This window comes from Oryctolagus cuniculus, chromosome 16, assembly GCF_964237555.1.
Source record: "Oryctolagus cuniculus chromosome 16, mOryCun1.1, whole genome shotgun sequence".
NCBI lineage: Eukaryota > Metazoa > Chordata > Mammalia > Lagomorpha > Leporidae > Oryctolagus > Oryctolagus cuniculus.
Genome location: NC_091447.1, coordinates 65,947,888 through 65,974,270, shown reverse-complemented (window position 1 = coordinate 65,974,270; position 26,383 = coordinate 65,947,888). Strand labels below are relative to the sequence as shown.

Here is a 26,383-nt window from a genome sequence, read left to right as displayed (position 1 = left end):
GGCGAGAGGTACCTCCGCTGGGGGGGCTGGGGGGAAGCACCTGCCTCTGGAAACCCCACTCAGGACCCCCATCGTGGGCTGGACTCCAGGTCGTCACCTGTCCCCTGGCTGTCCCCCCCACGCCACGGTGCCCTGGGCTTCCTGCTGGGCAGTGAGGACGTGTGGGAAAGACCCAGATTCAGGCACTGGGGGTCTCTGAGGACCTCCCGTGTGGCCTGGCAGTCCCTACCCCTTCCGATGCCACCTGGGGGAGGACCCTGGGCCACAGAAAGGCGGGGCGTGGGAGGGCCAGGGGGGCCTGGGCCGGAAGTGTTAACCCTTTGTGGGAGAGCGTGCGCTCAGATTCAGCGGCCCCTGCAGAGTTGAACTCCGTGGCTCCTGTTGTGGGCCGAGTTGTGTCTCCCCCCAATCCTATGCACGTCCTCACCCCAGGTCCCTGTTCGTACCCAAGATCTTCCAAGTCGCAATCAAGTTAAGGCTGTGCAGGATTAGGGACGGCTGACCCTGAGGGCTGGGGTCCTCGTAAGCCACAGACAGGAAACGCGGGCAGCTGGGGCGCCACCCCGCCCCCACGGGCTCCAGAGGGAGCCCAGCCCTGTTAGTTTGCTTAAAAAGGATTTATTTACTTGAAAGGCAGAGGAACAGAGAGGGAGAGACAGAGAGAGATCGCCCACCTGCTGGTTCACTCCCTAAATGCCTCCCCGTGCTGGGGTTGGAAACCCCACCCAGGTCTCCCACGTGGGTGCAGGGGCCCCAGTACTTGAGCCGTCACCTCCGTGCCCCAGGGTGCCCATTAGCAGGAAGCTGGAACTGGGAGCGGATCAGGGACTCACACCCAGGCCCTCAGACACAAACAGGCATCTTTAAAAGCAATTTGAGGGGCTGGCGCGGTGGTATCGTGGGTAAAGCCGCTACCAGCAGTGCTGGCATCCCATATGGGCGCTGGTTCAAGTCCCAGCTGCTCCACTTCTGATCCGGCTCGCTGCTATGGCCTGGGAAAGCAGTAGAAGGCGGCCCAAGAGCTTGGGCCCCTGCACCCATGTGGGAGACCCGGATGGAGCTCCTGGCTTCGGATCAGCGCAGCTCTGGCTGTTGCAGCCATTTGGGAGTGAACCAGCAGATAGAGGACCTCAGTGTGTGTGTGTGTGTGTGTGTGTGTGTGTGTGTACCTCTCTGTAACTCTGTCAAATAAATCTTAAAAAAAGAAAAAAGCAATTTGAAGAAGCCTGGGGGTACTAAGGCGGCGGGGGGTGGGGGTGGGGGCCTGGCTGGCGCAGGGACAGACAGCATTTACCTTGGAAGATGATTTTGGTTCGGTCCAGGGGAGCTACCGCCGTCTTGGCGAGGGCGCCGGCCAGGGCCCCGGACAGGAGGGAGCTGAGCACTTGCCTGTGGTCACTCTGCAACAGACCCCAGGGCCAAGGGCGTCAGAGAGCCGGGGTTTGGGGGGGCGGCTCTGCAGGGGGCCAGGTCCTAGGGCGGCAGCTCTGGCTCCCGCAGGCATCAGCTGGGAGGGGCTGTTGGCCTTCCCGGGGCATCCCTCATTTTGGGGCCCCCGGCTGGGCTGACCCCACGAAGGAAGGGAGCGCTGTGCCCCACCTGGCCGTGTTCGGACCGCGGCGCCCTGAACTGCCTCCGGCGCTGTGCCGGAGGGTCAGGGTCACGGCGGTCCTAGCAAACGCCATTTTCTCTACTTCTACCAGGACTCCCAGTCTGCACACGGCTCAGGTCGGGGGTGCCGGAAGGGTCTCATGGTCTCAGTGTCCACTACGTGGGCAAACCTGCCAGCCAAGGGGGGGCCATTCTGGCCGGAAACACAAGAAAACGCTGGACCCCTAACCAGAGCGTCAGCGGCAGGACAGGGCGAGCCCTCGGTGGGCTGGGTCAAACAGATCAAAACTGAGGGCAGCGGCAGGGAGGCGGGCCCTTGCCTGAGCCTACCAGTGACCGGCACCGCGGGATTTCAGGGCGGGGCGGGGCGGGGCGGGGGTCGCCGCAGCCTGCACCTGCGCCCTCCTGTGGACCCCTCCCACCGGCGTGCCGAGGGCCGGCCCTAAGCACACGCAACTCCGAGGGGGCGTGTCTGCCTCCCCTCGGGCCCGCCCCCTGCAGGCGGGGACCTCACCGGGTGCCACCTGGAATTTGGGGGAAAGGTCAGGAGGCCTGGGGCGCACCTTTCACCCAGTGGACTTTGAGTAGGGCCTGGGAGCCAGGAGGGCGGGGCCGAGCCGCTCTCTTTCAAGTTCAGCCGGGAGAATTTGGGGCGGGGCATGTTCAGGCTTCTGTGGTGAGCCCACCTCCGGCCCGGACCATTGGCTCCTCCCAGGGACACAGCGGCCTCGTGGCTCCCAGCCCCCATGTTGGGAGAGGCTAGGGCTTCCTGGGCCTGCTGGACACCACCCCGCGGGTCAGGGCCCCATCGCGAGACGCCCGCAGGGGCCGGGGAACTTGCCTTTGACGAGACGGGCGAGGGCAGGACGGCCTGAGCATCCTCCCGCAGAGCCACCGAGCCTTCTTTTACGCCACTCCCCATCCCAGGCCTGCTCGGGATGGCGGAGCCTCGGTCCTGGGGAGCGGAGGGCAGGGGTGAGCCAGGGGCCTTCGGGCGGGGAGCCGGGCTCCCCCGCCCGCCGCCCGCTCCGGCCTCGGACCTGTCCCCGAGTTGCACTGGGCACAGCCAGATGCCCCGGCCTGGCCCTTCCCTGCCCCAGCTGCCGCCTCCCTGCAAAGACAACCCCGCTCCAGCGTCGCCGCCCTTGACCGACGCCGCCCTTGACCGAGGGCCTTTCTTGGCCCCTCCCACGTGTCATTGTCACAGTCTGTTTTTTCAAAACCGACAGAGCAGAGGGGCTCAGAGAAGGCATGCAGGCAGCGGGGCTCAGGGAGCAGGAAGCAGAGACCGGTGGCCGGGGGGCCAGCCTGAGAGACTGTCCACTGCTTTTAGAAAACCCACCACCTGCAACACCCGCAGCCCATAGAAGCACTTGCTCCACTTCCGATCCAAGCTCCTTGCTAACGCGCCTGGGAAAGCAGCACAGGTGCTCCAAGTGCTTGGGCCCCTGCACCCACGAGAGGGAGTTCCAGGTTTCGGCTTGGCCCAGCCCCACGGCCATCTGGGGAGTGAGCCAGTAGACGGAAGGTCACTCTGCCCCCCTCCCCAGGCTCTGCCTTTGAAACAAGTAAGTAAGTAAATCTTCATAGGACAATGCACTGTACTGAGGTGGGGTCTTACGAACCAGTGCAGCAGGACACATGGGTCAGGGGCCCCACGCTCCTGCGTCCTGGGAACCTGAGAATGTTGTACAAAGAACAGAAGCAGCCGGCGCCGGCCAGGGGCCAGGAGACACGGCGGGTCTCTGTCGCCCACCCCAGCACGGTGGGCCCTGGAGGTCCTTGGACACCGGGCTGCTGGGCACGGAGGGCGCAGCCTGTCTGGGAGCAGAGTCCAGTCCCTGGGGGCCGCCCTCCGAGAAGGTTTCAGCCATCTGCTGTCCCTCCCCCCTCCCCCCACACAGTGGCTGCCCGCTCCAGGCTCAGGAGGTAGGATTCTGGAGCACCTTCCCCAGGTAGGCAGGGCTCGCGGGCAGGCCGTGCGGCCTCAGCCCCACACCGGCTGCACCTTCCCAGCCTCCTGCTTCCCTCTGGGAGCAGGAAGGACCCCCCCCCAATCTTCTCTCAGTTGCCTGCCTGGCTTGAGGGCCAGCCCCAGAAGCCCAGTGCAGACAGCTGAGACAGCACCTCAAATTATTAATTTGAAAACTAGAGTTACAGAGAGAGAGGGAGAAGCAGAGACAGAGAGCGCTATTCTCTGGTCCACTCCCCAGATGGCCGCAATGGCCAGGGCTGGACTAAGCCAAAGCCAGCAGCCAGGAGCTCCAACCGGGTCTCCCATGCAGGTGCAGGGGCCCAAGGACTCGGGCCATCCCCCACTGCTTTCCCAGGCCACAGCAGAGAGCTGGACGGGAAGTGGAGCAGCCGGGACTCGAACCGGTGCCCATGTGGGGTGCTGATCACAGGCACAGCTTACCCTGCTGTGCCACAGTGCGGCCCTACCCAATGTGTTCCTTAAGGAAGTGAGGTAAGGGGTGTTTCGGATGCATGTAAGCTAGAAAAGCCAGCCATGCAGTGGCGGTGGAATGGGGTGGTGCAGACTGCAGAACTGGGGGATGAGGTCCCCGAGGTGGCGGAGGAAAACGGGCCCCCAGGCCTCCCCCGGGAGGGCATTCTCAGCGAACGCTCGCTCTGGGCCCAAGCGACCATGCTCATCATGGCCCAGGAAAACAAGGGGGAAAAGCGCTGTGTGCTCGGGTTGTGCCACCCCCGAATGTGGCTCCTTGGCGTTTGTGAAGACGGTAGGAGCAGGAAGGTGGCCCTCGGAGGGGCTTCCCGACTCCCCAGGAAGCGGTCACAGACCCTGGTGTGACAGGCGCCCTCGGTGCACCTGCGGGAACGGAGCCCAGGAGCAGGATGTGGGGGCCGGCTTTGCCGAGTCCCTAGCCCCCGGTCCACGTGCCGGGTCACACCCGTCCATCCTCCGGTCAGATCTGCCCCAGACCAGGCAGGAAAACCCTCAGGCTGTAGCCAGCGCTGTGGGGTTTGGCTTCAAAGCCCACCCATGGCCTTCTTCAGATACGAGCCCCGTGCAGGGGGCTGGTGTTGCGCTGCCGTGGGTGAAGCCCCTGCCTGTGATGGAGTCGGTTCGAGTCCCAGCCGCTCTGCCTGTGACCCAGCTCCCTGCTAATGCAACTGGGAAGGCAGAGGATGGCCGAGTGGGAGACCGGGATGGAGTTCCAGGCTCCTGACTTCGCCCTGGCCCAGCCCCCACCATCCATCTGGGGAGTGAACCAGTGGATGGAAGATCCGTCTCTGCCTACCACTCTGCCTTTCAAATAACTAAAATAAATTGTTCTTTTTTTAAAAAATATGCATTTATAAAAAAAATAGGATCTGGGGACCAGGGTGGGGAAAGAACGGTAGATAGGTCTGGATTAAAAGTTTGCTCCTAGGCCGGTGCGGCGGCTCACTAGGCTAATCCTCCGCCTTGCGGCGCCGGCACACCGGGTTCTAGTCCCGTGTGCTGGCAACAGTGTCTTGCAGCCAGCCTGGAGGTCACCCCTGTCCCCACAGCCTGAGGTCCTCTCCCTGACCGCCCACTGGAGACCAGCGCTTGCCCTCACTGCCCTGGCCTCCACGAGCAGCAGGTGGCTCGTGAGCGTCCCAGGGTGAGCCACTGCCTGCTGCCCACCCTCCTATTTCTGTCAACATCTCCCCCTGGGGCAGGCCCTGGCGGCTGCCCTGTGCCGGCTCCAGAGCGGAATTTACTTTAAAGTTCAAGTGCGCATTCCTGGGACCACAGCGGGAGCCCCACCTGCTCTCTTAGGGCAGAGCAGGAGGAACCCGAACCCGTGCGAATCGACGCCTGCAATGGGTGCGTCTGCAGGTGGGGCTGGCGTGGGGCACAGCGGGTTAAGCTGCCGCTTGCAACCCCCGTAGCAGAGCAACAGTTCGAGTCCCAGCCCTGGTAATATTTGTTCCCACGTCCAGCTCAGGATTAACTGGAGAAACCCCCACACAAGCCTTCTAGAAAAAGCTCATGGAGGGCCTGGGGCTGTGGTGAGCGGGTTAAGACGCCACCGGTGAAGCCAGCATCCCACATGGGCTCCAGTTCAATTCCTGGCTGCTCCACTTCCGATCCAGCTTCCTGCTCATACGCTTGGGAGGCAGCGGTAATGGCCCAAGTGCCTGGGCCCCTGCACCCACGTGGGAGATCAGGATGGAGTTTCTGGCTCCTGCCTTCGGCCTGGCCCTGCCCAAGCCTGTTGCAACCACCTGGGAAGTAAACCAGCAGATGGAAGATTCATATTCTCTCTCTCTCTCTCTCTCCCTCTCTCCCTCTCCCCCTCTCCCCCTCTCTCTCCCCCTCTTCCCCTCTCTTTCCCTCTCTCCCCCTCTCTCTCCCCCTCCTTCCCTCCCCTCCCATCTCTATAACTCTGCATTTCAAATAAATATATAAATCTTTGTATAAAAATTCATGGAAAATTGAATTAAAGTTTTATTTTGATACAAAAACATTGTTGACACCCACACATAGTTTTTTCATGATATACATTTCCATAAACTTTTTAAAAAAAGTTTCATGGCTGGTGCGGCGGCTCACTAGGCTAATCCTCCACCTTGCGGCGCTGGCACACCGGGTTCTAGTCCCAGTCGGGGCGCCAGATTCTGTCCCGGTTGCCCCTCTTCCAGGCCAGCTCTCTGCCGTGGCCAGGGAGTGCAGTGGAGGATGGCCCAAGTGCTTGGGCCCTGCACCCCATGGGAGACCAGGAGAAGCACCTGGCTCCTGCCATCGGATCAGCGCGGTGCGCCGGCCGCGGCGGCCATTGGAGGGTGAACCAACGGCAAAGGAAGACCTTTCTCTCTGTCTCTCTCTCTCAGTGTCCACTCTGCCTGTCAAAAAAAAAAAAAAAGTTTCATTTATTTGAAAGAGTTACATAGCGAGAGGGAGAGGAAGAGACAGAGACAGAGGTGCACCCTGCAAATGGTTGCAACAGCAGGAGCTGGGCTGATCCGAAGCCAGGAGCCAGGATCCTCTTCCAGGTCTCCCACGCGGGTGCAGGGACCCAAGGACTTGGGCCATCTTCTACTGCTTTCCCAGGCCACAGCAGAGAGCTGGATGGGAAGTGTAGCAGCCGGGTCTTGAACCAGCGCCCGTATGGGATGCTGGCATCGGTGGCGGGGGCTTTACTCTCTGCGCCACAGTGCCAGCTCCTTCGAGGAACTTCTCACACTCCTTCCATATGCACAGATTTCAAATTTCTTTTGGCACCAACATCAATTTATGTTTTAAGTCATCTTTCCTGAACTTTAAAGCAATTTTAATTTTAAAAAATTCATTTGAGGGAGACTGGCATTGTGGTGTAGTGGGTAAAGCCGCCACCTGTGATGCCAGCATCCCATATGGGCGCCGGTTCGAGTCCCGGCTGCTCCTCTTCCGATCCAGCTCTCTGCTGTGGCCTGGGAAAGCAGCAGGTGAGGGCCCAAGTGCTTGGGACCCTGCCCCCGTGTGGGAGACCCGGATGGAGCTCCTGGCTCCTGGCTTCAGTTTGGTCCTACCCTGGCTGTTGCAGCCATCTGGGGAGTGAACCAGCACATGGAAGGTCTGTCTTTCCCAGTCTCTGTATCTCTTTCAGATAAATAAATAAATCTTTTGGAAAATTCATTTTCGAGGCAGAAAGAAAGCGAGCAGGCTCCCATCTGCCCGTTCACTCCCCAAATGCCCACCATGGCCAGGACTGGGCCGGGCCAAAGCAGGAACTGCAAACTCCATCCAGGCCTCCCACGTGGGAGCAGACCCAAGACTGGCGCCGCCGCCGCTGCCTCTCGGAGGGTGCGCGAGCAGGAAGCTGGAGCTGGGCGCCGAGCCAGCACGTGAACCCGGCCCCCGCACTCCGACACGGGATGCGGGGGCTCCCGTCCCAACCACTGCGCCCCACGCCCGCCCCCTGCCGGCGTCTTTGGCACACTTGCTCCTCCCCAGATCCCGAAGCCTGGGAAGCGGCCAGCGCGTGTCGTGATTGGGCTCCGGTGCCGAGGCTCCTCCCTCTTCCCCCAGCCGGTTGCACCACGCCCATGCACACGCCCAGGGCTTTCGAGTCACGGCGGGCCAGGCCCAAGAGCCCTCGCGAGGCCCACCCGAGGACACGGACGTTTGTGGAGCCGCGAGCAGCCGCAGCGCCTGCGCGGGACCTCCCTCGTGCTCCAGCCTGGTCCTGCAGGCCCCACGGCTCTCCTTTGAGTCTAAGGTTGTTTCTAAATAAAAGGCTAAAGACATGCGCGCACACACACGCCTGGGGAAACTCAGCAGCTTCCGAGGCCTGCCTGCTTTTTCTGTTTTTAAAGATTTATTTATTTGAAAGGCAGAGAGAGAGAGAGAGAGAGAGAGAGAGAGAGAGAGAGAGAGAGATGCCTTCCATCCACTGGTTCACTCCCCAAATGGCCACAATGGCCAGACCAAAGCCAGGAGCCTGGAGCTCCATCCGGGTCTCCCGCACGGGTGCAGGGGCCCAAGCACGTGGGCCATCACCTGCTGCTTCCCCAGGTGCATCAGCAGGGAGCGGGATTGGAAGCAGAGCAGCCGGGGCTCCCCAGACTACAGGTGGCAGCTTAGTCCACGTCCGAGGTTCTCCAGGGACTGGCCGAGTGGCCTGGCTCCCCCAGAGCGGCCACAGGCAGCCTCCCTTTCTGCTGGGTTTGGGGGAAGCCAGTGGCTTTCTCAGCAGGCCGCACTGACCCTGGCCGGCTCCTCTCCTGGGAGGGCGGTATCTGGGGTCCAGCGGCTGCCGGGCCTCTCCCTGCCCCTGCGTGTGGGGTGAGCGTGGGCTGGGGACGCAGGCTCAGAACCAGGGCATCATAGCACCCACGGTTCTCTAAGGCCCTTCGCCCTGTGCTCTCTCACCGCCCAAGGAGGGGGAAACTGAGGCAGGGCGGTGCTGGCCGCGGCCTGGGCTGTGCAGGCACGATGGCAGTGGTCACTGTAGCGGATGGCTGGGAGTGCTGTGGTGCCCTTGGGTTTCACAGGACACAGGAAGGTTGGCCCAAGTCAGGAGCAGAGGGGACTCAGCCCGGGGACGGCTCCAAGGCCACAACCGTGCCCCTCTCCAAGGAGGCCCCCGCGTCAGTGTCGACATCACCCCATTCTGAGTGCCCCTCCCAGAGAGCCAAGTGCCCCTAAATCAAGACACTGCCTAACCCAGGGCAACAGCCAGGTGGGGGCAGGCGGAGGGCAGGCGTCTGGCCATGCCCAGACAGCGGCTTGCAAAGACACGCCGATCAGAGAAGCACCTCCATGGCAAAGCCTGGCCGAGGCCCCGGGGCTGGGACAAAGGGGCCAGGGCCCCAGGACGCGAGCCTGGAGGGGGTGAGCCACGCATGAGCAGCATCGAGGGCTGGGGCCAGCAAGTGGGGTCCGTGCTGGCGGGAGATGCTACCCCGGGCCTGTCTAATTCAGGAGAATCTAATACCCTGGATTTAACCCGCGATAAAGGGGCACACGGGGAGCCTGGGCGAACCGTGTGAGGAGGAGGACGGCAGACAAGGAGAGGCGGCCTTGGCCTGGGCAAGGCGCTGGCAGGCACCCATGGGGCTGGGCTGGCCGAGGCGGGGATTCGGCCCAGCGGTAAAGACGCCCGGGGCCCAGAATCGGAGTGCCTGGCTTTGAGTCCCAGCATCACCCAGCTTCCGAATGCGCACACCAGGAGGCAGCAGTGATGGGTCCCTGCCAGCCCCCTGGGAGACCCGGATGGCGTTCCTGGCTCTGGCCTGGCCCAGCCCTGGCCATTGTGCGCATTTGGGGAACGAACCAGTGATCGCAGCATCTGACGATCCATCAGTCTCTCCCCACCTCTCTGCCCTTCAAATAAAATGAAGAGAAATACATTTCCTCTAGCAACAGAAACCAGTCGGAGACTCCGGGACTCAGCGCAGCGCGGCCGCTAGGGGCGCTATCTCCCACCCCTCCCCTGCAGGCCGAGGGGCGGCCCCGGGGTGACCGCGGCCGGAGCTCCCCAAGGCCCTGCAGCCGGGCCGCTGAGCTGGGCGCCCGCTGGCCGAGCCTGCGAGGTGCGGAGGCGGGCGGCGTGTCTGGGCTCTCCACCGCCTGCCGAAGTAACAGGGACAGCAGCCCCGCCCCGCGCCCCTCAACACCCTCGCTGACTGCGCCCACGCCCCTGAAGGGCTCGCAAACTCAACCCTGGCTGCACGGAAAGGGGCTGGAAGAGGCGAGGACGCACAGTGCCTCTGGGGCCTCCCACGGGGTCGGGCAGCCGTGGGCCCGCTCACAGGGGCGACCGTCGGGGAGCAGTGGCTCAGCTCACTGTGGCGGCTGGGGCATGGGGAACAGAGCAGGGTGACGCCGGTGGGCAGGTGGGCGAGACCCCATGGAAGGAAGACCTTCTTCACTCACCCCGTGTTCTCATCACACCACCAGGGGCACTGTGTGGACGAGACATGAGACACGCTTACGTTGATTTAAAACCAGACCCAGCCGATTCGCACTGGAAACCGCCGGCCACGGGCCCACAACTGGGGAGCTGGCCCCTCCCACTCCATTGCCCCACACACTGCTGCTGTCCCCCCTGCCACTCTGGTCACTCCAGGTGCCCCACAAGTCCTTATGGGTCCATTGCTGGCGGCCAGGTCAGAGAAGGCCCCTCCCTCAGCTGCTCTGCCCGCTCTGGTCTCCCCAAGTCATCTGGTGGGTGAGGCTGGGGCCCTCGCATTCCTTAACGGTGACTCTTGGGCAGAGCTGGGGACTCCTCCCCCGAGTCGCCTGCCAAGGATGCACCTCTGTGTCAACCGGAGGGCAGGATCACAGGTGCGGGCAGGCTCCAGGCCGCCCCTCACCAGCTGGGTGCCCTGCGACAGGTGCCCCAGCTCCCAGCAGCCGCGGTGAGGTGGGCTCACGGCACCCACTCGGGGCCAACGCGTCTGTGTGCAGAAGTCGGCTCTCCTCCTGAGGACGCCCTGCCATGTGTCTGCCTAGGACCTGCCGGGGCGATGGGGCGGAGCTGCTGCCCGGGACAACGCATCCCACATCAGAGCGCCGGTTCGAGTCCCGGCTGCGGCACTTCTGGTCCAGCTCCCTGCTAATGCGCCTGGGAAAGCAGCCGAAGACGGCTCAACGTCGTGGGCCCCTGCACCCACGTGGGAGACCCGGATGGAGCTCCTGGCTCCTGGCTTCAGCCTGGCCATCTGGGGAGTGACCAGCAGATGGGAGATGCCTGTCTCTCTCCCATCTCATTGTATCCCTCTCCATTTCAGATAAATAAATCTTTATCTGAAAGGGAACATGACAGAGACAGACAGCCAGAGACAGAGAGATCCTCCACCCACTGGTTCACTCCCCAGGTGGCTGCAAAGGCCACTCTGCTTCTGCCCCAAGCAGCCAGGGCCCCCTCCCTCCTGCCTCCCCACGGGTTTCAGCTCGGGTGGGGCCGGGGGCACCTGACAGCGCTGCAGCCCAGCGGCCACCCCCAGGAGACAGAACACGCGTGTGGCATATCACATGACGCCGCCAAAGATCACGCTGCAGCCGTATGCAGCAACCCGGGCGGGCCTCACAGGTGTCACGGTGGAGAGAGAGGGAAGCCGAGCAGAGGAGCCGCCAGGTGAGGGATAACACCATTGGACTGAGCACGTGCGTCCCCACGGGATACAGTGTAACAGCTGTGTACACAGGACTGACATTGCATTAGGCCGTATGAGTCATCCAGAGGGGATTTAACACACAGGCTCTGCATAGGCTCTGTGCAAACACTGTGTCACTTTACAGAGGGCGCTTGAGTGACTGTGGATTCTGGTATCTGGGGGACCGGGGTCCGGGCGCCAATGCCCTCTGTCTACTGTACATAAAAGCTAATCTTCTAAAAAAGATTCATTTATTTATTTGAAAATCAGAGTGAGAGAAAGAGACAGAGATCTTCTATTTGCTGGTTCACTCCCCAAATGGCTGCAATGGCCAGGGCTGGGCCAGGCCAAAGCCAGGAGCCAGGGGCTTCTTCCGAGTCTCCCACATGGGTGCAGGGGCCCAAGCACTGGAGCCCTCCTCCGGGCTTCCCCTGGTGCACCAGCAGGGAGCTGGACTGGAAGTGGAGCAGCCGGGACTCGAACCAGCGCCCATATGGGATTCCGGCACCACAGAAGGCGGCTTCACCTGCTATGCCAACGTGCTGGCCCCACAAACTCATTTCTAAAAGATTCAGGGGGAGGCAGTGTGGCGCGGTGGGTTAAGCCCCTGCCCCTTGTCACTAGCATCCCATACGGGCACCAGTTCGAGTCCTGGCTGCTTGCTCCAATTCTAATCCAGCTCCCTACTAACACGCAACAGAAGATGGCCCAAGGGCCTGGGTCCCTGCACCCACGTGGGAGACCCGGATGGAGCGCCTGGCTCCTCCCTGGCCATCTGGGGAGTGAAACAGAGATAGAAGATCTCTCTCTCTCTCTCTGCCTTTCAAATAAATAAGTAAATCTTTTAAAAATTTTAATAGTTTTAGTAAATAAGTAAATCTTTAAAGTTTTTTTTTTTTTTTGGACAGGCAGAGTTAGTGAGAGAGAGACAGAGAGAAAGGTCTTCCTTCCGTTGGTTCACCCCCACCAAATGGCCACTAAGGCCGGCGCTGCACCGATCTGAAGCCAGGAGCCAGGTGCTTCCTCCTGGTCTCCCATGGGGGGCAGGGCCCAAGCACTTGGGCCATCCTCCACTGCACTCCCGGGCCACAGCACAGAGCTGGACTGGAAGAGGAGCGACCGGGACAGAATCCGGTGCCCCAACCGGGACTAGAACCCGGGGTGCCGGCGCCACAGGCGGAGGATTAGCCTGGTGAGCCGCGGCACCGGCCGTGTTATGTATATTTTACACATAGCACATTTGTGGGGCTGGTGCTAAGGCTCAGCGGAGTGACGCTGCTCAGGGCACCTGCATCCCACATGGGAATGGCTGCATTGAGTCCCGGCTCCTCTGCTTCCCATCCAGCGTCCTGCTAACGCACCTGGGAGGCAGCAGGTGAGGGCTCAAGTGTTTAGGTTCCTGCCACTCAGGTGGGGGACCCGGATGCAGGTCCTGGGGAGTGAACCAACAGGGGGAGACCTCTGTCCAGTCTTTCAGATAAATTAAATAAACAAAAATGTAAAGAACCAGGGCTGGCGCTGTGGTGGGCCACAGATGGAGACCTGGGGCCCTGAGGGAGCCACGGGGCCAGGGAGGTCCTCTTTCTGTAGGGGGTGGGGTGGGGGCAGGGTGTGAGCGCCCAAGGCCCCTGGACTTTCCCTTCCAGAGCCCGGAAGCCCCGCCCACTCCAGTTCAGCGCGCAGCTGGGATCTGTGGCCGGCACCTCCCCAGCACACCTGTCTCCTGGAATCTCCCAGCCCCGAGCTGCACGGACGGCTCCACCTGTGTCCCTCCCGACGTTACTGTGGGCTGAGCGCGATCCGCATTCAGGTCAAACTGTACCTCGAGGTGGGTTTTCTTAAATTAATGTATTTATTTACTTGAAAGGCAAGGAGGGGGGAGAAAGAAATCTTCCACCTGCCGTTTCACTCCCTTTGGGCCAGACCGAAGCCAGAGGCTTCATCCAGGTCTCCCAAGCACGCACGTGGGGCAGCTTCGGCGGCTTTCCCAGGCCATTAGCAAGGAGCCGGATCGGAAACGGAGCAGCCGGGCCCGAGCCGGCACTCACACGGGATGTGGGCGTGGCAGGCTGCGCGGTGCTGCTGGCCCTGTACTGTGGTGTTGCACTTGGACCTGTTCCCTGGCTACACGGTCCTCGGCCCGGACGCCCACAGTGACGAGAGGACGCGCCTGGCACTCTGCGGTGGGCTGCGTCACGGGGCTAGGACAGGCGGCGGTTAGGGGGCTGCGTGCATCTTCCACGCACAGGGGGCCCGTCGGGACGTCGGCCCAGCCTCAGCGGGGCAGCCTCCTCCCGCTCTCTCGGTGTCTTTCACGAGCGCTGACGACATCGGCTGGGATTCGGCGCCAGGGTCTTCCCCGGAAGCGGGGCGAGAGCCAGGGGCCAGGTGCAGGGCGGCCCCAGACCGCCAAGGCTCAGCTTTGCACGCACTATTCTGTCTGGGCGACCGACCCATGCGACGGACAGAAAACACAGCCAGGCGGGGGCGCTGGCCGGCGGGGCGGGGGAGTCACACGACTCACACAGTGAGCCCGGTCACGCCAGCCTCCGCCGGACACCGCGCTGGGCGACAGGAACACTGGCTCGGAGCAAGGTGCTCGCTTCTTGGGGAGGTGGGAGGAGCCTGCGGCTCTGGGCAATCCCAAGGCCAGCAGCCTCCACATCCCACGTGCCCACACTGTCCACACACACACACACACGCACCCCTCTGTGCCCACTCCCAACCAGCTACAAGACTGAGGGAGACGGGGTCCAGCATTGTAGGGCAGCGGGTAAAGCCGCCATTGTTGGGGCCGGCGCTGTGGTGCAGCGGGTTAACTCCCTGGCCTGCAGTGCCGGCATCCCATATGGGCACCGGTTTGAGTCCCGGCTGCTCCACTTCCCATCCAGCTCTCTGCTATGTCCTGGGAAAGCAGTAGAAGATGGCCCAAGTGCTTGGGCCCCTGCACCCGTGTGGGAGACCCGGATGGAGCTCCTGGCTCCTGGCTTTAGCCTGGCCCAGCCCTGGCTGTTGTGGCCATCCAGAGAGCGAACTAGCAAATGGAAGATCTCTTTCTCAATGTGTGTGTGCATCTCTCTCTCTGTAACTCTGCCTTTCAAATAAATAAAAATAAATCTTACAAATAAAATAAGAGACTGAGGGAGGGGAGCGCCACCCCGCTGGGAGCTGCCTGCTGGCCCGGGCGATGCAGGAAAGACGTGCAGAGCCGGAGGGCGGTCACCGGTGAGGAGGGACGCAGTTCCTCTCGTGTCAGCCCACAGACACAAACTAACCTCCTGTTTGCTGGTCAATTCTGCCTACCGGATCCCGGCGCATCCCACCTGGCGGCGTTCCCTTAACCTAGACTGCCCCCCCAAGTTCGCTTCCGTGTGCCCCTCCCACGCAGACTGCAAACGCCGACCCAGGCTGCGCTGTCTCTCCGGAAGACACGCACACCCTGAAAGATCCGGAACACTCTGCGGTGGGTCAGCGAGTTCCGTGGTGGCAGGCAGTGTGGCCCACACCTATGGCCAGAAGCTCTTGGACCTGGTCTTAAACATCGAGGTGCCCAAGGGCCCTCACCCCAAACACCCTTGGTTCTTACGGCCCAGTGCACCCCATCCACTCAGGGGGAGTCAGCAATTACTCGCTGCATTGAGTTAATTCCCCAGACATGCTGAGTCCAGCTTCGGCCACACTTCCCATGCTGGCAGCAAACTCCTCTGCAACCTTCAAAGCCCACCCTAAGATGTCCCGGCCTCACCTGCCCCTTACTGCACACTCTGTGGTTCTCTGGTGCTTTCCAATCACCTACCCAGCTAGGCCGGGGGTTCCTGGGAGGCCGGGGCCCGGGTCACGCCCGGCATCCACGCCTGGCCAGGAGTCAGAGGCCCGACACCTGCGGACAGGGGCTGCCGGCAGCAGGACAGCGCCTCTTCAGTCACCTCCAACTCTGTGTCCCCGGGGAGCACGCGCACCGGTGTGGTGGGAGGACAGGGACCGGCACACGACCTTGGATGGGTCACTAACCCCCCCACCGGCCACTGGCTTCCCGGGCCTGCAGCAATCAAGCAGGCGCCAGGCACGGGATGGGTCACTCTCTCCAGGGAGGAACCAGACAGGGCGTGGGCAGAGCCTATTTAACACCGCCCATCCCACCGAGCAAGCGCAGGAGATGTTTCTGGCACCCCCTCCCCAGTTTACCAATCCCACCATCCCACCACCCACGAGTCTCAGCCTGGAACCCACTCCCCACGCCGGGGCTCAGTGCCCATGCCCTAGCCCCCAGGGTCATCTCCCCAAAGTGGGGAAGAGAACTCGCGGGCTGGCGCAGCCCCGCCCATCAAGGCACCCCACCCCCACCCCCTACCAGATGCAGCCCTCGACCTTGGGCCTCCAGGGTCACAAGCCCACAGACACCCCTTTTCTTCATAGCTTTACAAAAGCCCCCTGCCCACCAAGCACGTTGCCAATGCCCACGCTGCTGCCCGGCCTCTCTGAGACGTGGGCTCTGCTGCTGTGTCGCCCGGACCTGCGGGCTCCAGGCGGAGGGGGCGGCCAGCGGCCCCGGTCCTGCCTTGCGGCCTTGGTTCTCGCTTGGGGATGCCACTTTGTTTAATATTTATTTAGTCACGTGTTCAAAATCCACGGTGAGGGGGCCGGTGCTGTGGTGTGGCAGGTAAAGCCGACACCTGCAACACCGGCATCCCATATACCATAAAGGCACTGGTTCAAGTCCTGGCTGCTCCACTTCCCATCCAGCTCTCTGCTGTGGCCTGGGAGAGCAGTAGAAGATGGCCCAAGTCCTGGGGCCCCTGCACCCGTGTGGGAGACCCGGAAGAAGCTCCTGGCTCCTGGCTTCAGATCAGCCCAGCTCCAGCCACTGTAGCCATTTGGGGAGTGAAGCAGCAGATGGAGGATCTCTCTCTCTCTCTCTCTCTCTCTCTCCTCTCTCTCTCTCCTCTCTCTCTCTCTCTCCCCCTCCCTCTGTAACTCTGCCTTTCAAATAAATAAAATTTTTTAAAAATCCAGAGTGAGAGAGAGAGCAGTCTTCCATCTGCTGGTTCACGCCCCAGATGGCCACAACAGCCAGCGCCAGGAGCTCCATCGGTGTCTCCCATGTGGGTGGCAGGGCCCAAGGACTGGGGCCATCTGCTACTGCTTCCCAGTGCACTGTCAGGGAGCCAGATAGGAAGTAGAGCGGCCGGGCCTCAAACCGGCGTGCCCACAGGTAACGCTGGTGTCAAAGGCCACAGTTGGACCCCCAGGGACCCCTTCCTCCCTAAACCAGCCTCTTCCTGGAGGCCCGGCTCTAACCCGTCCCCACGCCAGCCGCGCCTCCCCGAGCTCGGGCCTGGGGGGCAACGGATCGTGCTAGAAGAAAGGGGTGCAGCCTCGGTCCCCCCCCACCCCGCCCTGAGGAGACGACGGAGCAGAGCAGAGCAGGGGCTGGCCCACAGCAGCGAGGGGCAGGACCGCGCTGGCCCCCCAGCCCCGGGCTGCTCCTCCCAGGATCCCCAGGGCTGTTTGCGCAGGCCCCTGAGTCCCAGGGCAGACTGAAGTCAGAACCGGCAGAGGGCGGGGCCCAGACACCTGCCCTGTGGACAGGAGAAGGAGCAAGCGCACTGCACAGCTGGACACAGCTGCCCCTCTGTGTCTGCACTTTTTTTTTTTTGACAGGCAGAGTGGACAGTGAGAGAGAGAGAGAGAGAGAAAGGTCTTCCTTTGCCGTTGGTTCACCCTCCAATGGCTGCCGCGGCCGGTGCACCACACTGATCCGAAGGCAGGAGCCAGGTGCTTCTCCTGGTCTCCCATGGGGTGCAGGGCCCAAGCACCTGGGCCATCCTCCACTGCACTCCCTGGCCACAGCAGAGAGCTGGCCTGGAAGAGGGGCAACCGGGACAGAATCCGGCCCCCCGACCGGGACTAGAACCCGGTGTGCCGGCACCGCAAGGCGGAGGATTAGTCTAGTGAGCCGCGGCGCCGGCCACAATCATTACTTTAAAAGAAAAAAAGTCAGGGCTGGTGTTTTGCCACAGGTTAGGCTACCTTAGCATCAGTATCCCATTCCAGAGCGCCAGTTCAAATCCCAGCCACTGTGCTTGCAGTCTGCCCCTGCTAATGAGCCTGGGGAAGCAGCAGCAGACGGTCCCTGTGCCTGGGCCCTGCACCCAGGTGGGAGACCCGGATGGAGCTCCAGGCTCCTGGCTTCAGCCCGGCTCAGCCCTGACCATTGTGGCCACGTAGGGAGTGAGAGAGTGGGTGGAAAATCCGTCTCCCTCTCTGTCTCTCTGTGGGTGGATGTGTGTGGGCTCCATGCAAGCACAAGCCCTGGTGGGATTTGAGCGTCCGGGGACTCCGGCACCCTCAGGGGGGCCCGTGGACACTGAAGGGCAGCGGTGCCTGCTCGTTGGGCCGGCCACAGAGAAGGCTGACGGCCTGGGGATGGAGCGACGGCTCTGACGTCCGTGCTGTGGCTTTCAGGGCGGTACCAGGGCACGGGAAGCAGATCCCTGAGGCCAGAGAGAGGTGCTGAGCCCAAGACAAGGGCGTGTCCCCCGCCATCCTGCTGGGAACCTCTGGCCTCGCTGGCCTCCACACCCCTCCCCGGCACTGTCCGCTAGGCCTTTTTCCTCTTTTAAGACTTTATGTATTTATTTGAAAAGCAGTCGGGACTGGGTCTGTGGCTTCGTGGGTAAAGCTCCCACCTGAAGCGTTGGCTGCCGGTTCAAGTCCCGGCTGCTCCTCTTCCGATCCAGCCCCCTGCTAATGTGTCTGGGAAAGCAGCAGAAGGTGGCCCAAGTGCTTGGGCCCTGCACCCATCTGGGGGACCCGGAAGAAACTCCTGGCTTTGGACCAGCCCAGCTCTGGCCATTGTGGCCATTTGAGGAATGAACCAGTGGACGGAAGATCTCTCTCTCCCTGTCACTCTGCCTTTCACATAAGCAAATAAATCTTCAAAAAATAAAAAAAAAAAACCTTTAAAAAAAAAACAGCCTATCACCTGGTTACCTCCTCATTGGCTCCTGGTCCCCCCCCGCCCCGAATGAGCCTGCAGCCCCCCAGCCCCACTCTGCACGATCAGTGCCCGGAGACTGGTGGATGCCACGTCTGTGTCCCCCAGCCCTCCGAGCCCCCACGTTTCTGTGCCCTCTGACCCCGGCCCATGTCTCCCAGCCCTCCGAGCCCCCACGTTTCTGTGCCCTCTGACCCCGGCCCATGCCTGGCACCCGCGCATCTGCAGCCTGCAGAGCGATTGTGTCACACAGCTCCCGCAGGCTGTGACACGTGGCACCGTTCCAGGGACCGTGTCTAACACTGCCGTCTGACTGGCACGGGAGCCACGAGCCTGCAGGCAACCTGTGTGGAAGACGGCAGGGGCCAGGAGCCACACTGGCCGGCGTCCCGTGCTGCTCCTTGTCTTTACGCGAAGGCCTCCTCCGGCTTCGGTCACCCTTTTGTAAAACATGGACGATCCCAGGACCAACCACCAGTCCAGAGAGCTGCCACTGGGGGGTAGCAGAAAGCAGTATTAGGATGCACACAGGGGCGGGTGCCGCGGCTCACTAGGCTAATACTCCACCTTGCGGCGCTGGCACACCGGGTTCTAGTCCCGGTCGGGGCGCCGGATTCTGTCCCGGTTGCCCCTCTTCCAGGCCAGCTCTGTGCTGTGGCCAGGGAGTGCAGTGGAGGATGGCCCAGGTGCTTGGGCCCTGCACCCCATGGGAGACCAGGATAAGTACCTGGTTCCTGGCTCCTGCCATCGGATCAGCGCGGTGCGCCGGCAATTGGAGGGTGAACCAAAGGGGAAAGGAAGACCTTTCTCTCTGTCTCTCTCTCTCACTGTCCACTCTGCCTGTCAAAAAATAAATAAATAAATAAAATAAATCTGGGGAGGGGGACCTGCGGACGCCTTGATTCATGACCTCAGGGCCGCCCCCGGCTGGGACATTTCTGTGGTGGGAAGCCACTCCATGGGTAGCAATTCATACAGCAGTCCTGAGGAACAAACCATGCCTCGTGCTCGGCCAGGGGCCCGCTCAAGGCCCCGGGGTCACGGCCGCCCTCTGCGGACCCCACAGGCTGCGCTGCCGCCGGCGTCCTCCCAGGACCCGCGGCTTCCACAGAGCTCGGCCCCGGAGTCCCAGCACCTGGCCCACGCCGCTCCTTGCAAAAGGCACCCAGTGAGGAAAACAAACGCTGGCAGGCCCGTTCTAAAAATAGCGCGGCGAGCGGCGGGGGTCACTGGGGGACAGAGGGACAGCGCACTGCCGGAGCTGGCGGCTGGTTGTACTCATCCTTCACGCTTTCTCCGCACTCGCCTGAGGTCTCCACTTCGGGGAGGGGGTGCTTTTATTTATTTGAAAGGCGGCCACAAAGAGATCGTCCACCTGCTGGGTCACTCCCCAAATGCCCCCAGCAGCCAGGGCCGGGCCAGGCGGAAGCCGGGAGCCAGGAGCTCCATCCGGGTCTCCCACGTGGGCGGTAGGGGCACAGGCACTTCCGCCTCCCAGGTGCGCATGCGCAGGGAGCTGGCCTGGAAGCGGAGCTGGCGCGCGGGTATTCCAGTGGGCATCCTACCTCTGCCTCCGCCTCCTACCCACTTTTGACATCGGATTATGTGTGACTGATCGTTGTTGCCCCTGAGCTGTTTGAGTTCCTTAAACACTCCTTATCAGATGCACACTTTGCAAATACCTTCTCCTGTTCTGTTCACCGTCTCTTCATTCTCCATGGTTTCCCTCACTGTGTTTCAGTTTGAAACGACGCCTTTTGCAGTCAAGACTTTGGGGATGCAATAAGCATTTAAAAAAAAAAAAAAAAAAACGCTTGTGTGCAGATCCAGACAAGCCAGCGTTCTGATCCACCCCGTGACCCCGTCCCCCTGCCACACCGCCGAAACAGATGGGCACAAACTGAACCGCGTCACGTGGGAAGAAGTCTGACCCGGGTGGGACGTTGCCAGCAGCCGGCGCTACCGCGTGGGACATCCAGGATAAACCAGAAAATCCGAAACCAGCTCTGAGCGGATTTCTCGTCAGTATCAACCTCATTTTTCATTCGGTAGAAAAGCGCTAAGCGGTTCTTCCCGCCAGTACTATCCAGCAACCTCGTTCTGAAACCACAGCACCTCCCATCTCCCCACGAGAGCCCAGGGTGCACCCTGTCTCCCTTAAAAAAAAAAAAAGCGGGGATGCCGGTGCTGTGGCATAGCAGGTAAAGCCACTGCCTGCAGTGCCGGCATCCCACATGGGCACCAGTGTGAGGCCCGGCTGCTCCACTTCCGACCCAGCTCTCTGCTAGTGCACCTGGGAAAGCAGAGAAGGTGGTCCAGGTGCCTGGGCCCCTGCACCCACGCGGGAGACCCGGATGAGCTCCTGGCTCCTGGCTTCAGCCTGGCCAGCCCCAGCTGTTGCAGCCATCTGGGGGCGTGAACCAGAGGATTCACCCGCAAGCCTCAAGAGAAGGAACGCGAATGCTTCTAGAACTGTAGTTTGAGCGTAGAAGGCAAACAGCAGTCTGAGGTCCAGTCGCCACCCTGGGACCCAGAACACCCAAGTGGGCGCCGGAAGTCGGAAGCGGCCTTTTCCCCACCGGAGGAGACAGGCCTGGGTACGTGGTACCAGCCCAGCTGGCCACAGGGCAGGAAACCGGACTTTGAGCTTCACCCAGACCCACAGGCCCGAGAAGCTGGACCACTGGCAAGGACGCGGCCTCTGCCCGGGCCACTCGGGGGAAGTCCCCACAGACAGACCAGATCTCCATGACAACAAGAGCCTCCGACGCGTCTATGGGCGGCTGGAGCCCACACCCGCTCCCTGCTTCTGCTTCGGGCTGACGGGCCAATCTACCGACTCATTTACAACATGGTTTGTAAAAGCAAAAACGGGTGCAGGAAGGGCCAGCACTGTGGCGCAGCAGGTTAAGCCGCCACCCTCTGCAGGGCCGGCATCCCCTATGGGCAGCAGTTCAAAGCCCGGCTGCTCCACTTCTGCTCCAGCTCCCTACGAATGGCCTGGGAAAGGCAGGGAAAGAGGCCCCCGCCATCTGCATCAGGAGACCTGGATGAAGCCGCTGGCTTCGGCCTGTCGGCCCCAGCTGCTGCGGCTACCTAGGGAGTGAAACGATGCCTCTCAGTCTCTCCTTCTAACTCTGGCTTTCAGAATAAATAAATAGGAGCCAGTGCTGTGGTGTGGATAGTTAAGCCTCTGCCTGTGGCACCAGCATCCCATGGGGGCACCGGTTCGAGTCCCGGCTGCTCCACTTCCAATCCAGCTCTCTGCTGTGGCCTGTGAGGGCAGTGGAGGATGGCCCAAGTCCTCCCACATGGGAGACCTGGAAGAAGCTCCTGGCTCCTGGCTTTGGACTGGCCCAGCTCTGGCCATTGCAGCCATTTGGGGAGTGAACCAGCAGATGGAGGACCTCTCGCTCTGCCTCTGCCATTCAAATAAATAAGTAAAATATTTTTAAAAATAAATCTTTAAAAAAGAATAAGTAAAAGGGTTGGGGATATATAACCTCTCATAATAACCTACAAATTATCAATAGCAGGTGCACCCTGACAGGTGCACACTTGGGGTGCAGATAGGGGGAGATAAGTTTGGCTTTTACTATATGGCCCTTTTAAAAAATATTTATCTATTTCAAAAGCAGAATTACAGAGAGAGAAGGAGAGACAGAGAGATTGATCTTCCATATGTTGGCTTTAAAAAAAAAAAAAGATTTATTTATTTAAAAGGCAGAGCTACAGACAGCGAGAGGTCTTCCATTCATTAGTTCACTCCCAAAATGGTTGCAATGGCTGAAGCTGCGCCGATCCAAAGCCAGGATCCAGGAGCTTCTTCCGGGTCTCCCACGCGGGTGCAGGGGCCCAAGCACTTGGGCCCTCACCTGCTGCTTTCCCAGGCCACAGCAGAGAGCTGGATCGGAAGAGGAGCAGCCGGGACTCGAACCTGTGCCCATATGGGATGCTGGCGCTTCAGGCCAGGGCGTTAACCTGCTGCACCACAGCACTGGCTCCAAATAAATGAATCTTAAAGGAAATAAAAGTTCACAGAAAATGGGTTAAAAGATGTTTATTTTGGTGCAAAAAATTTTCACATCCATGCATAATACACACTTTCCGTGACTTATTTCAAGACTCCTCATGCAAATGGCTTCAAAAACCTGCACCGAAATTGCTCTTTCAACTCCATTTCCAAGAACTTCTGGAAGTCCCCTGGTACGGGTACACGCAGAATACATACATGCACAATGCCTACATACGTGTGCAGTACACGCCTACACGCACAGACACACCCATGTTTTAAACGTCCAGTTTTTGAAGTTGGGCAGAACCCCCCCCCCAGCCCCCAGCCCCCAGCCCCCAGCCCCCAGCCCCGGGCTTCAGGGCCACTGAGGTGACCTCCGGAACATTCTAGCACTAATTCTGCAGAGAGAGACAGGAGGTGGATCAGAGGCCCCACGCCAGCCGTCCAGGAAACAACACAGCCAAACCACCGGCCTCCTCCCAGGCGGCCCAAGAGAACAGTTCCAGAAGGAGCCACCCTCGGCGAGCCCCGACCGCAGCGGCTGCAGCCTGAGCCCGGGGCTCCGCCAGGGACGGGGAGCGACAGCCCGGCCCCTCCCGCGCCGGCCAGCGGCGCACAGCTGTCCGCCCGCCCGCCCTGCGGCGTCCCCGCCCCGGGGCTGCGAGACACCGGCTGGGGGCCGCCCCTTCCAGCTAAGCCTTTCCGGGCTCAAAGTCACGACTCCCGGGGACAGCTCGGGGTGGGGGCTGCGGGGCGGGTTTCCCTGCAACCCCAGCGCTCAGACACGGGGGGAGGGGGCGGGGATAAATAAATAAATAAATAAATAAATAAGTGGGGGAGGTCGGCAGAGGAGGGGGCGGCGCCGCGCAGCCTGCAGCCCTCCCAGGGCTTTGGGTGCGCGGCGGTTCCCATTTCGGCTCGGGCTCTGGGGATTATCCTCAGAGTCCGGAAATCACTTTATTGATTGTCAAACGCTGTTGCACATTACCAGATAAAACTCGAGTGGGGTTTTGTTTGGGGAGTGCAGGGGGCCTCGGGCTATGGGGGGGGGGAGGAGCGGGGCAAAAGCAGGTGCCAAGGTGGGCGCGGAGTGTGGGGGGAGAGCGCAGCAGGGCAGGTGTGGGGCCGCTGGGGGCATAGGGCAGGTGCATGGGTGGGGGAGTCCTCGCGGGCGGCCACCCGGGCTGTCACCGGGGCGGGCACGGATCCGTAGGAGGCCGCGGGAACAGGTCCAGGTGAGTGAGGGGTCATCGGTTCAGGTGTGGAGGTGGGGGACGGGGGAGGAGGCGGGGAGGGGAACACAGCGGCCCCCCCCCCGTATGTGAGTGTCCGCCTCGGGTGATGGGGGTGTCCATGAGTGCGGGCCCGGGGTCAGGGGTGTGTGGGGGGGTGGGGGTCAGCCCCAACCGTGCGGGCCGCCGTGGGTGGGGGGATGTGTCAGCGGCGTCTGAGGGGGGATGTAGAGGAGAGGGATGCTGCGTGAGGCATGCCTGGGCTACGGCTGCGGACCACCCCCCCAGGGGTCGCCAGATACGGAGTGCGGGGGCCAGAGGACGCGGGGAGAGGGGTCCCTGCCCCCGCGACGCTGCTGTCACGCCCCGTCTCGGCCGCTGCCGCCCCGGAGCCCATGACAGAACCCGTGACCCGCCGCAACTCGGGCCGACGGCGCAGATCCCCCCGACGCCCGCGCCGCGCCGCGACCCCCGCGTCCCCCTCACCTGCCCGGCGCGTCGCCGCCGCCGCCGCCGCCGCCTCCAGCCACCACAGCCCCGCCTCGCGCACCCCCGGCGCGCGCCACGGGAGGGGTCCACGCCGCGAGCCGATTGGCTGCGCTCTGACCAATCAGCGCTGGAGACGGGAAGGATTGGTGGCCACAACCCAGACGGGCAGCCTCTGCGGCCAACGGCAGAGAGGTAGAGGCGGGGCTAGTAGGAGAGGTTCTAGGTCCCTCGATGTTTCCCCGGGGTGCGAGGTCCTGGGAGGCAAAGACCTGGAGGCAGGCGAGGATTGGAGCTCGGGTGGAAAACGGGCAACCCTATCAGCCAATCGCTGGGTAGCAGGGGCGGGGCTCGAAGGAAGCTGGCGCGACTGGCGGGACTGAGGCGAGCGGAACGGAGGGAGTAGCCTGGAGGGCCCCCGTGATTGGTTGCGCTGCCGAAGACGGGCAGGCGCTGAGGCTAATCGCAGCAGCCGTGGGCGGTTAGCCACCAGGCAGGGCTGGAGCGCGCAAGGTGCAGTTTGGCCCTTTAGCGCAGCGCCAAGACGTGGCCTCGGGCGCCCCGCGCGGAGTCCCTTGAGGTTCCAGGGAGGAGTGTGCCCTTTAGCCTCCAGGCGCGGAAGCGAGGCCTCCAAGTCCGGGCGTGAACTTGGCCCATCACGGCTGAAGAATTCGTGGATGACTTTCCACCCCCACCCTCCCAGGTGACACAGAGCAGAAACTCGTGAGAGGTCACCACGGGCCTCCCGCCGCAGCTCAGAGGGTGCGGAATATGTGTGTGACTTCTCTGCGCTTCCTCCATAGTCAGGCTCATTGCCACAATCCCATGAGGCCAAAGGAACCATTGGCCACTCCCCAAATGACCCCAACTGCCGGGGCTGGGCCAGGCCAGAACCAGGAGCCAGGAACTTCTTCCGGGTCTCCCACGTGGCTGCAGGGGCCCAAGCACTTGGGCCATCCTCTGCTGCTTTTCCCAGGCGCAGTAGCAGGGAGCCAGGTCTCAAGTGGAGCAACTGGGATTCGAACTGGTGCCCATATGGCGATGCCAGGACTGCAGGCTGGAGGCTTAGCCTTCTGTCCCACAGCGCTGGCCCCTGGCCTACCTTTTACAGGGGCCAGGGCACAGCGAGGCCAAGCTTCTTGCCCAAGGTCACACGGGGCATTTCGGTAGCCAAATGCAGGCATGCATTCAGCCTCCATGGGGGGTAGGAGGGCGGACCTTCCCAGGTGCACAACCTTGGACCAGTTTCTGCATTTGGAAAGCAGGATGGCCATTCTGACCGGCTTGATCAGATTCTGACCGGCTTGATCAGATTCTGACTGGCTTGGGTCTGCCCGCCAGACCAAGTGGGATGGGGTGGGGTGGGCTCTGGCTTTGGTCTTCCTCAACAGGTCCCTGCCAGTGTGTGACCCTCCCCGCCCCTCTGCGTAGTGCCGGTTCCTGGTGGGGCTTTGCAAGAGGACTGGCATTCGGTGCTGAGCCACGTGGTCCTAGTCCCCCTTCGGCCCCTTGGAGAAGAGGAAGTAAGGTGAGGTCCACACCCATGGGGTGTCGGGTCCCCGCGGGGTCAGGAGTTTCTCCAGCCTCACTTCCGGCTGGACGTGAGGGTGCCCATTTTGCAGGTAGGAAAACGGAGTGTCTCGTGGCGACTTCCGTGGTGGAAGCGCCGCGGGCTGGGTTGGGGTCCCTGCTCTTGGTTACCCAGTGGCCATGGGCATCCAGCACGGGACTCAGAATCCCCGCCTTGGTTTCCTGGCCATCTCTCCGGGTTGATAGGAGCCTTCACAAAACAGAAGCAAAGCATTGACACCGTGGGAGGGCGCCCTGCCCAGCAGTTAAGTCGTCGGTTAGGGTGCCTACATCCCAAGTCCCAGGAACTGGGTTCAAGTCCCCGCTTCATGCTAACGCAGACCTGGGGAGGCTCAAACAGCTGGGCCCCTGCCACCCACGTGGGAGACCTGGATGGAGTTCCTGGCTCCTGGCTTCAGCCTGGCCACTGTGGGAATTTGGGGAGGGAACCAGCACTCCCTCTCCCTCTCCCTCCTCTCCCTCTCCCTCTCCCTCTCCCTCTCCCTCCTCTCCCTCTCCCTCTTCCTCTCTCTCCTCTCCCTCTTCCTCCTCTCCCTCTCCCTCCTCTCCCTCTCTCTCCTCTCCCTCCTCTCCCTCTCCCTCCTCTCCCTCTCCCTCCTCTCTCTCTCCTCTCCCTCTCCCTCCTCTCCCTCCTCTCCCTCTCCCTCTTCCTCTCTCTCCTCTCCCTCTCCTTCTCCTTCCTCTCCCTCTCCCTCCTCTCCCTCTTCCTCTCTCTCCTCTCCCTCTCCCTCCTCTCCCTCTTCCTCTCTCTCCTCTCCCTCTCCCTCCTCTCCCTCTCCCATAAATTTTGAAAATCTTGACAACGGCTTGGTCACAGTTAAGTGCCTGACGGATGACAGCTCCCCCCTGAGCCCGTTTCTCCGTGAACGGCCCCTTCCT

General features: G+C 61.8%; 1 protein-coding gene across 2 annotated transcripts in view; it reads right to left on the bottom strand.

The window, feature by feature from the left end:
• The window catches only part of SLC25A42 (solute carrier family 25 member 42), a 28,382-nt gene extending 4,357 nt beyond the window's left edge, over positions 1 to 24,025 (bottom strand). The window contains exons 1-3 of one of the 2 annotated variants that reach the window (XM_070059055.1): positions 23,915 to 24,025; positions 2,453 to 2,566; positions 1,295 to 1,400 (exon numbers count right to left, since the gene is read on the bottom strand). In XM_070059055.1, coding sequence (XP_069915156.1) covers positions 1,295 to 1,400; positions 2,453 to 2,533 — 187 coding nt within the window. In that variant the 5' untranslated portion in view covers positions 2,534 to 2,566; positions 23,915 to 24,025. Of the gene's footprint in view, positions 1 to 1,294; positions 1,401 to 2,452; positions 2,567 to 2,651; positions 2,674 to 23,914 lie in introns of those variants that run through there. The other variant, XM_070059054.1, reaches the window with a different exon arrangement.
• Positions 24,026 to 26,383: the final 2,358 nt, after the last annotated feature.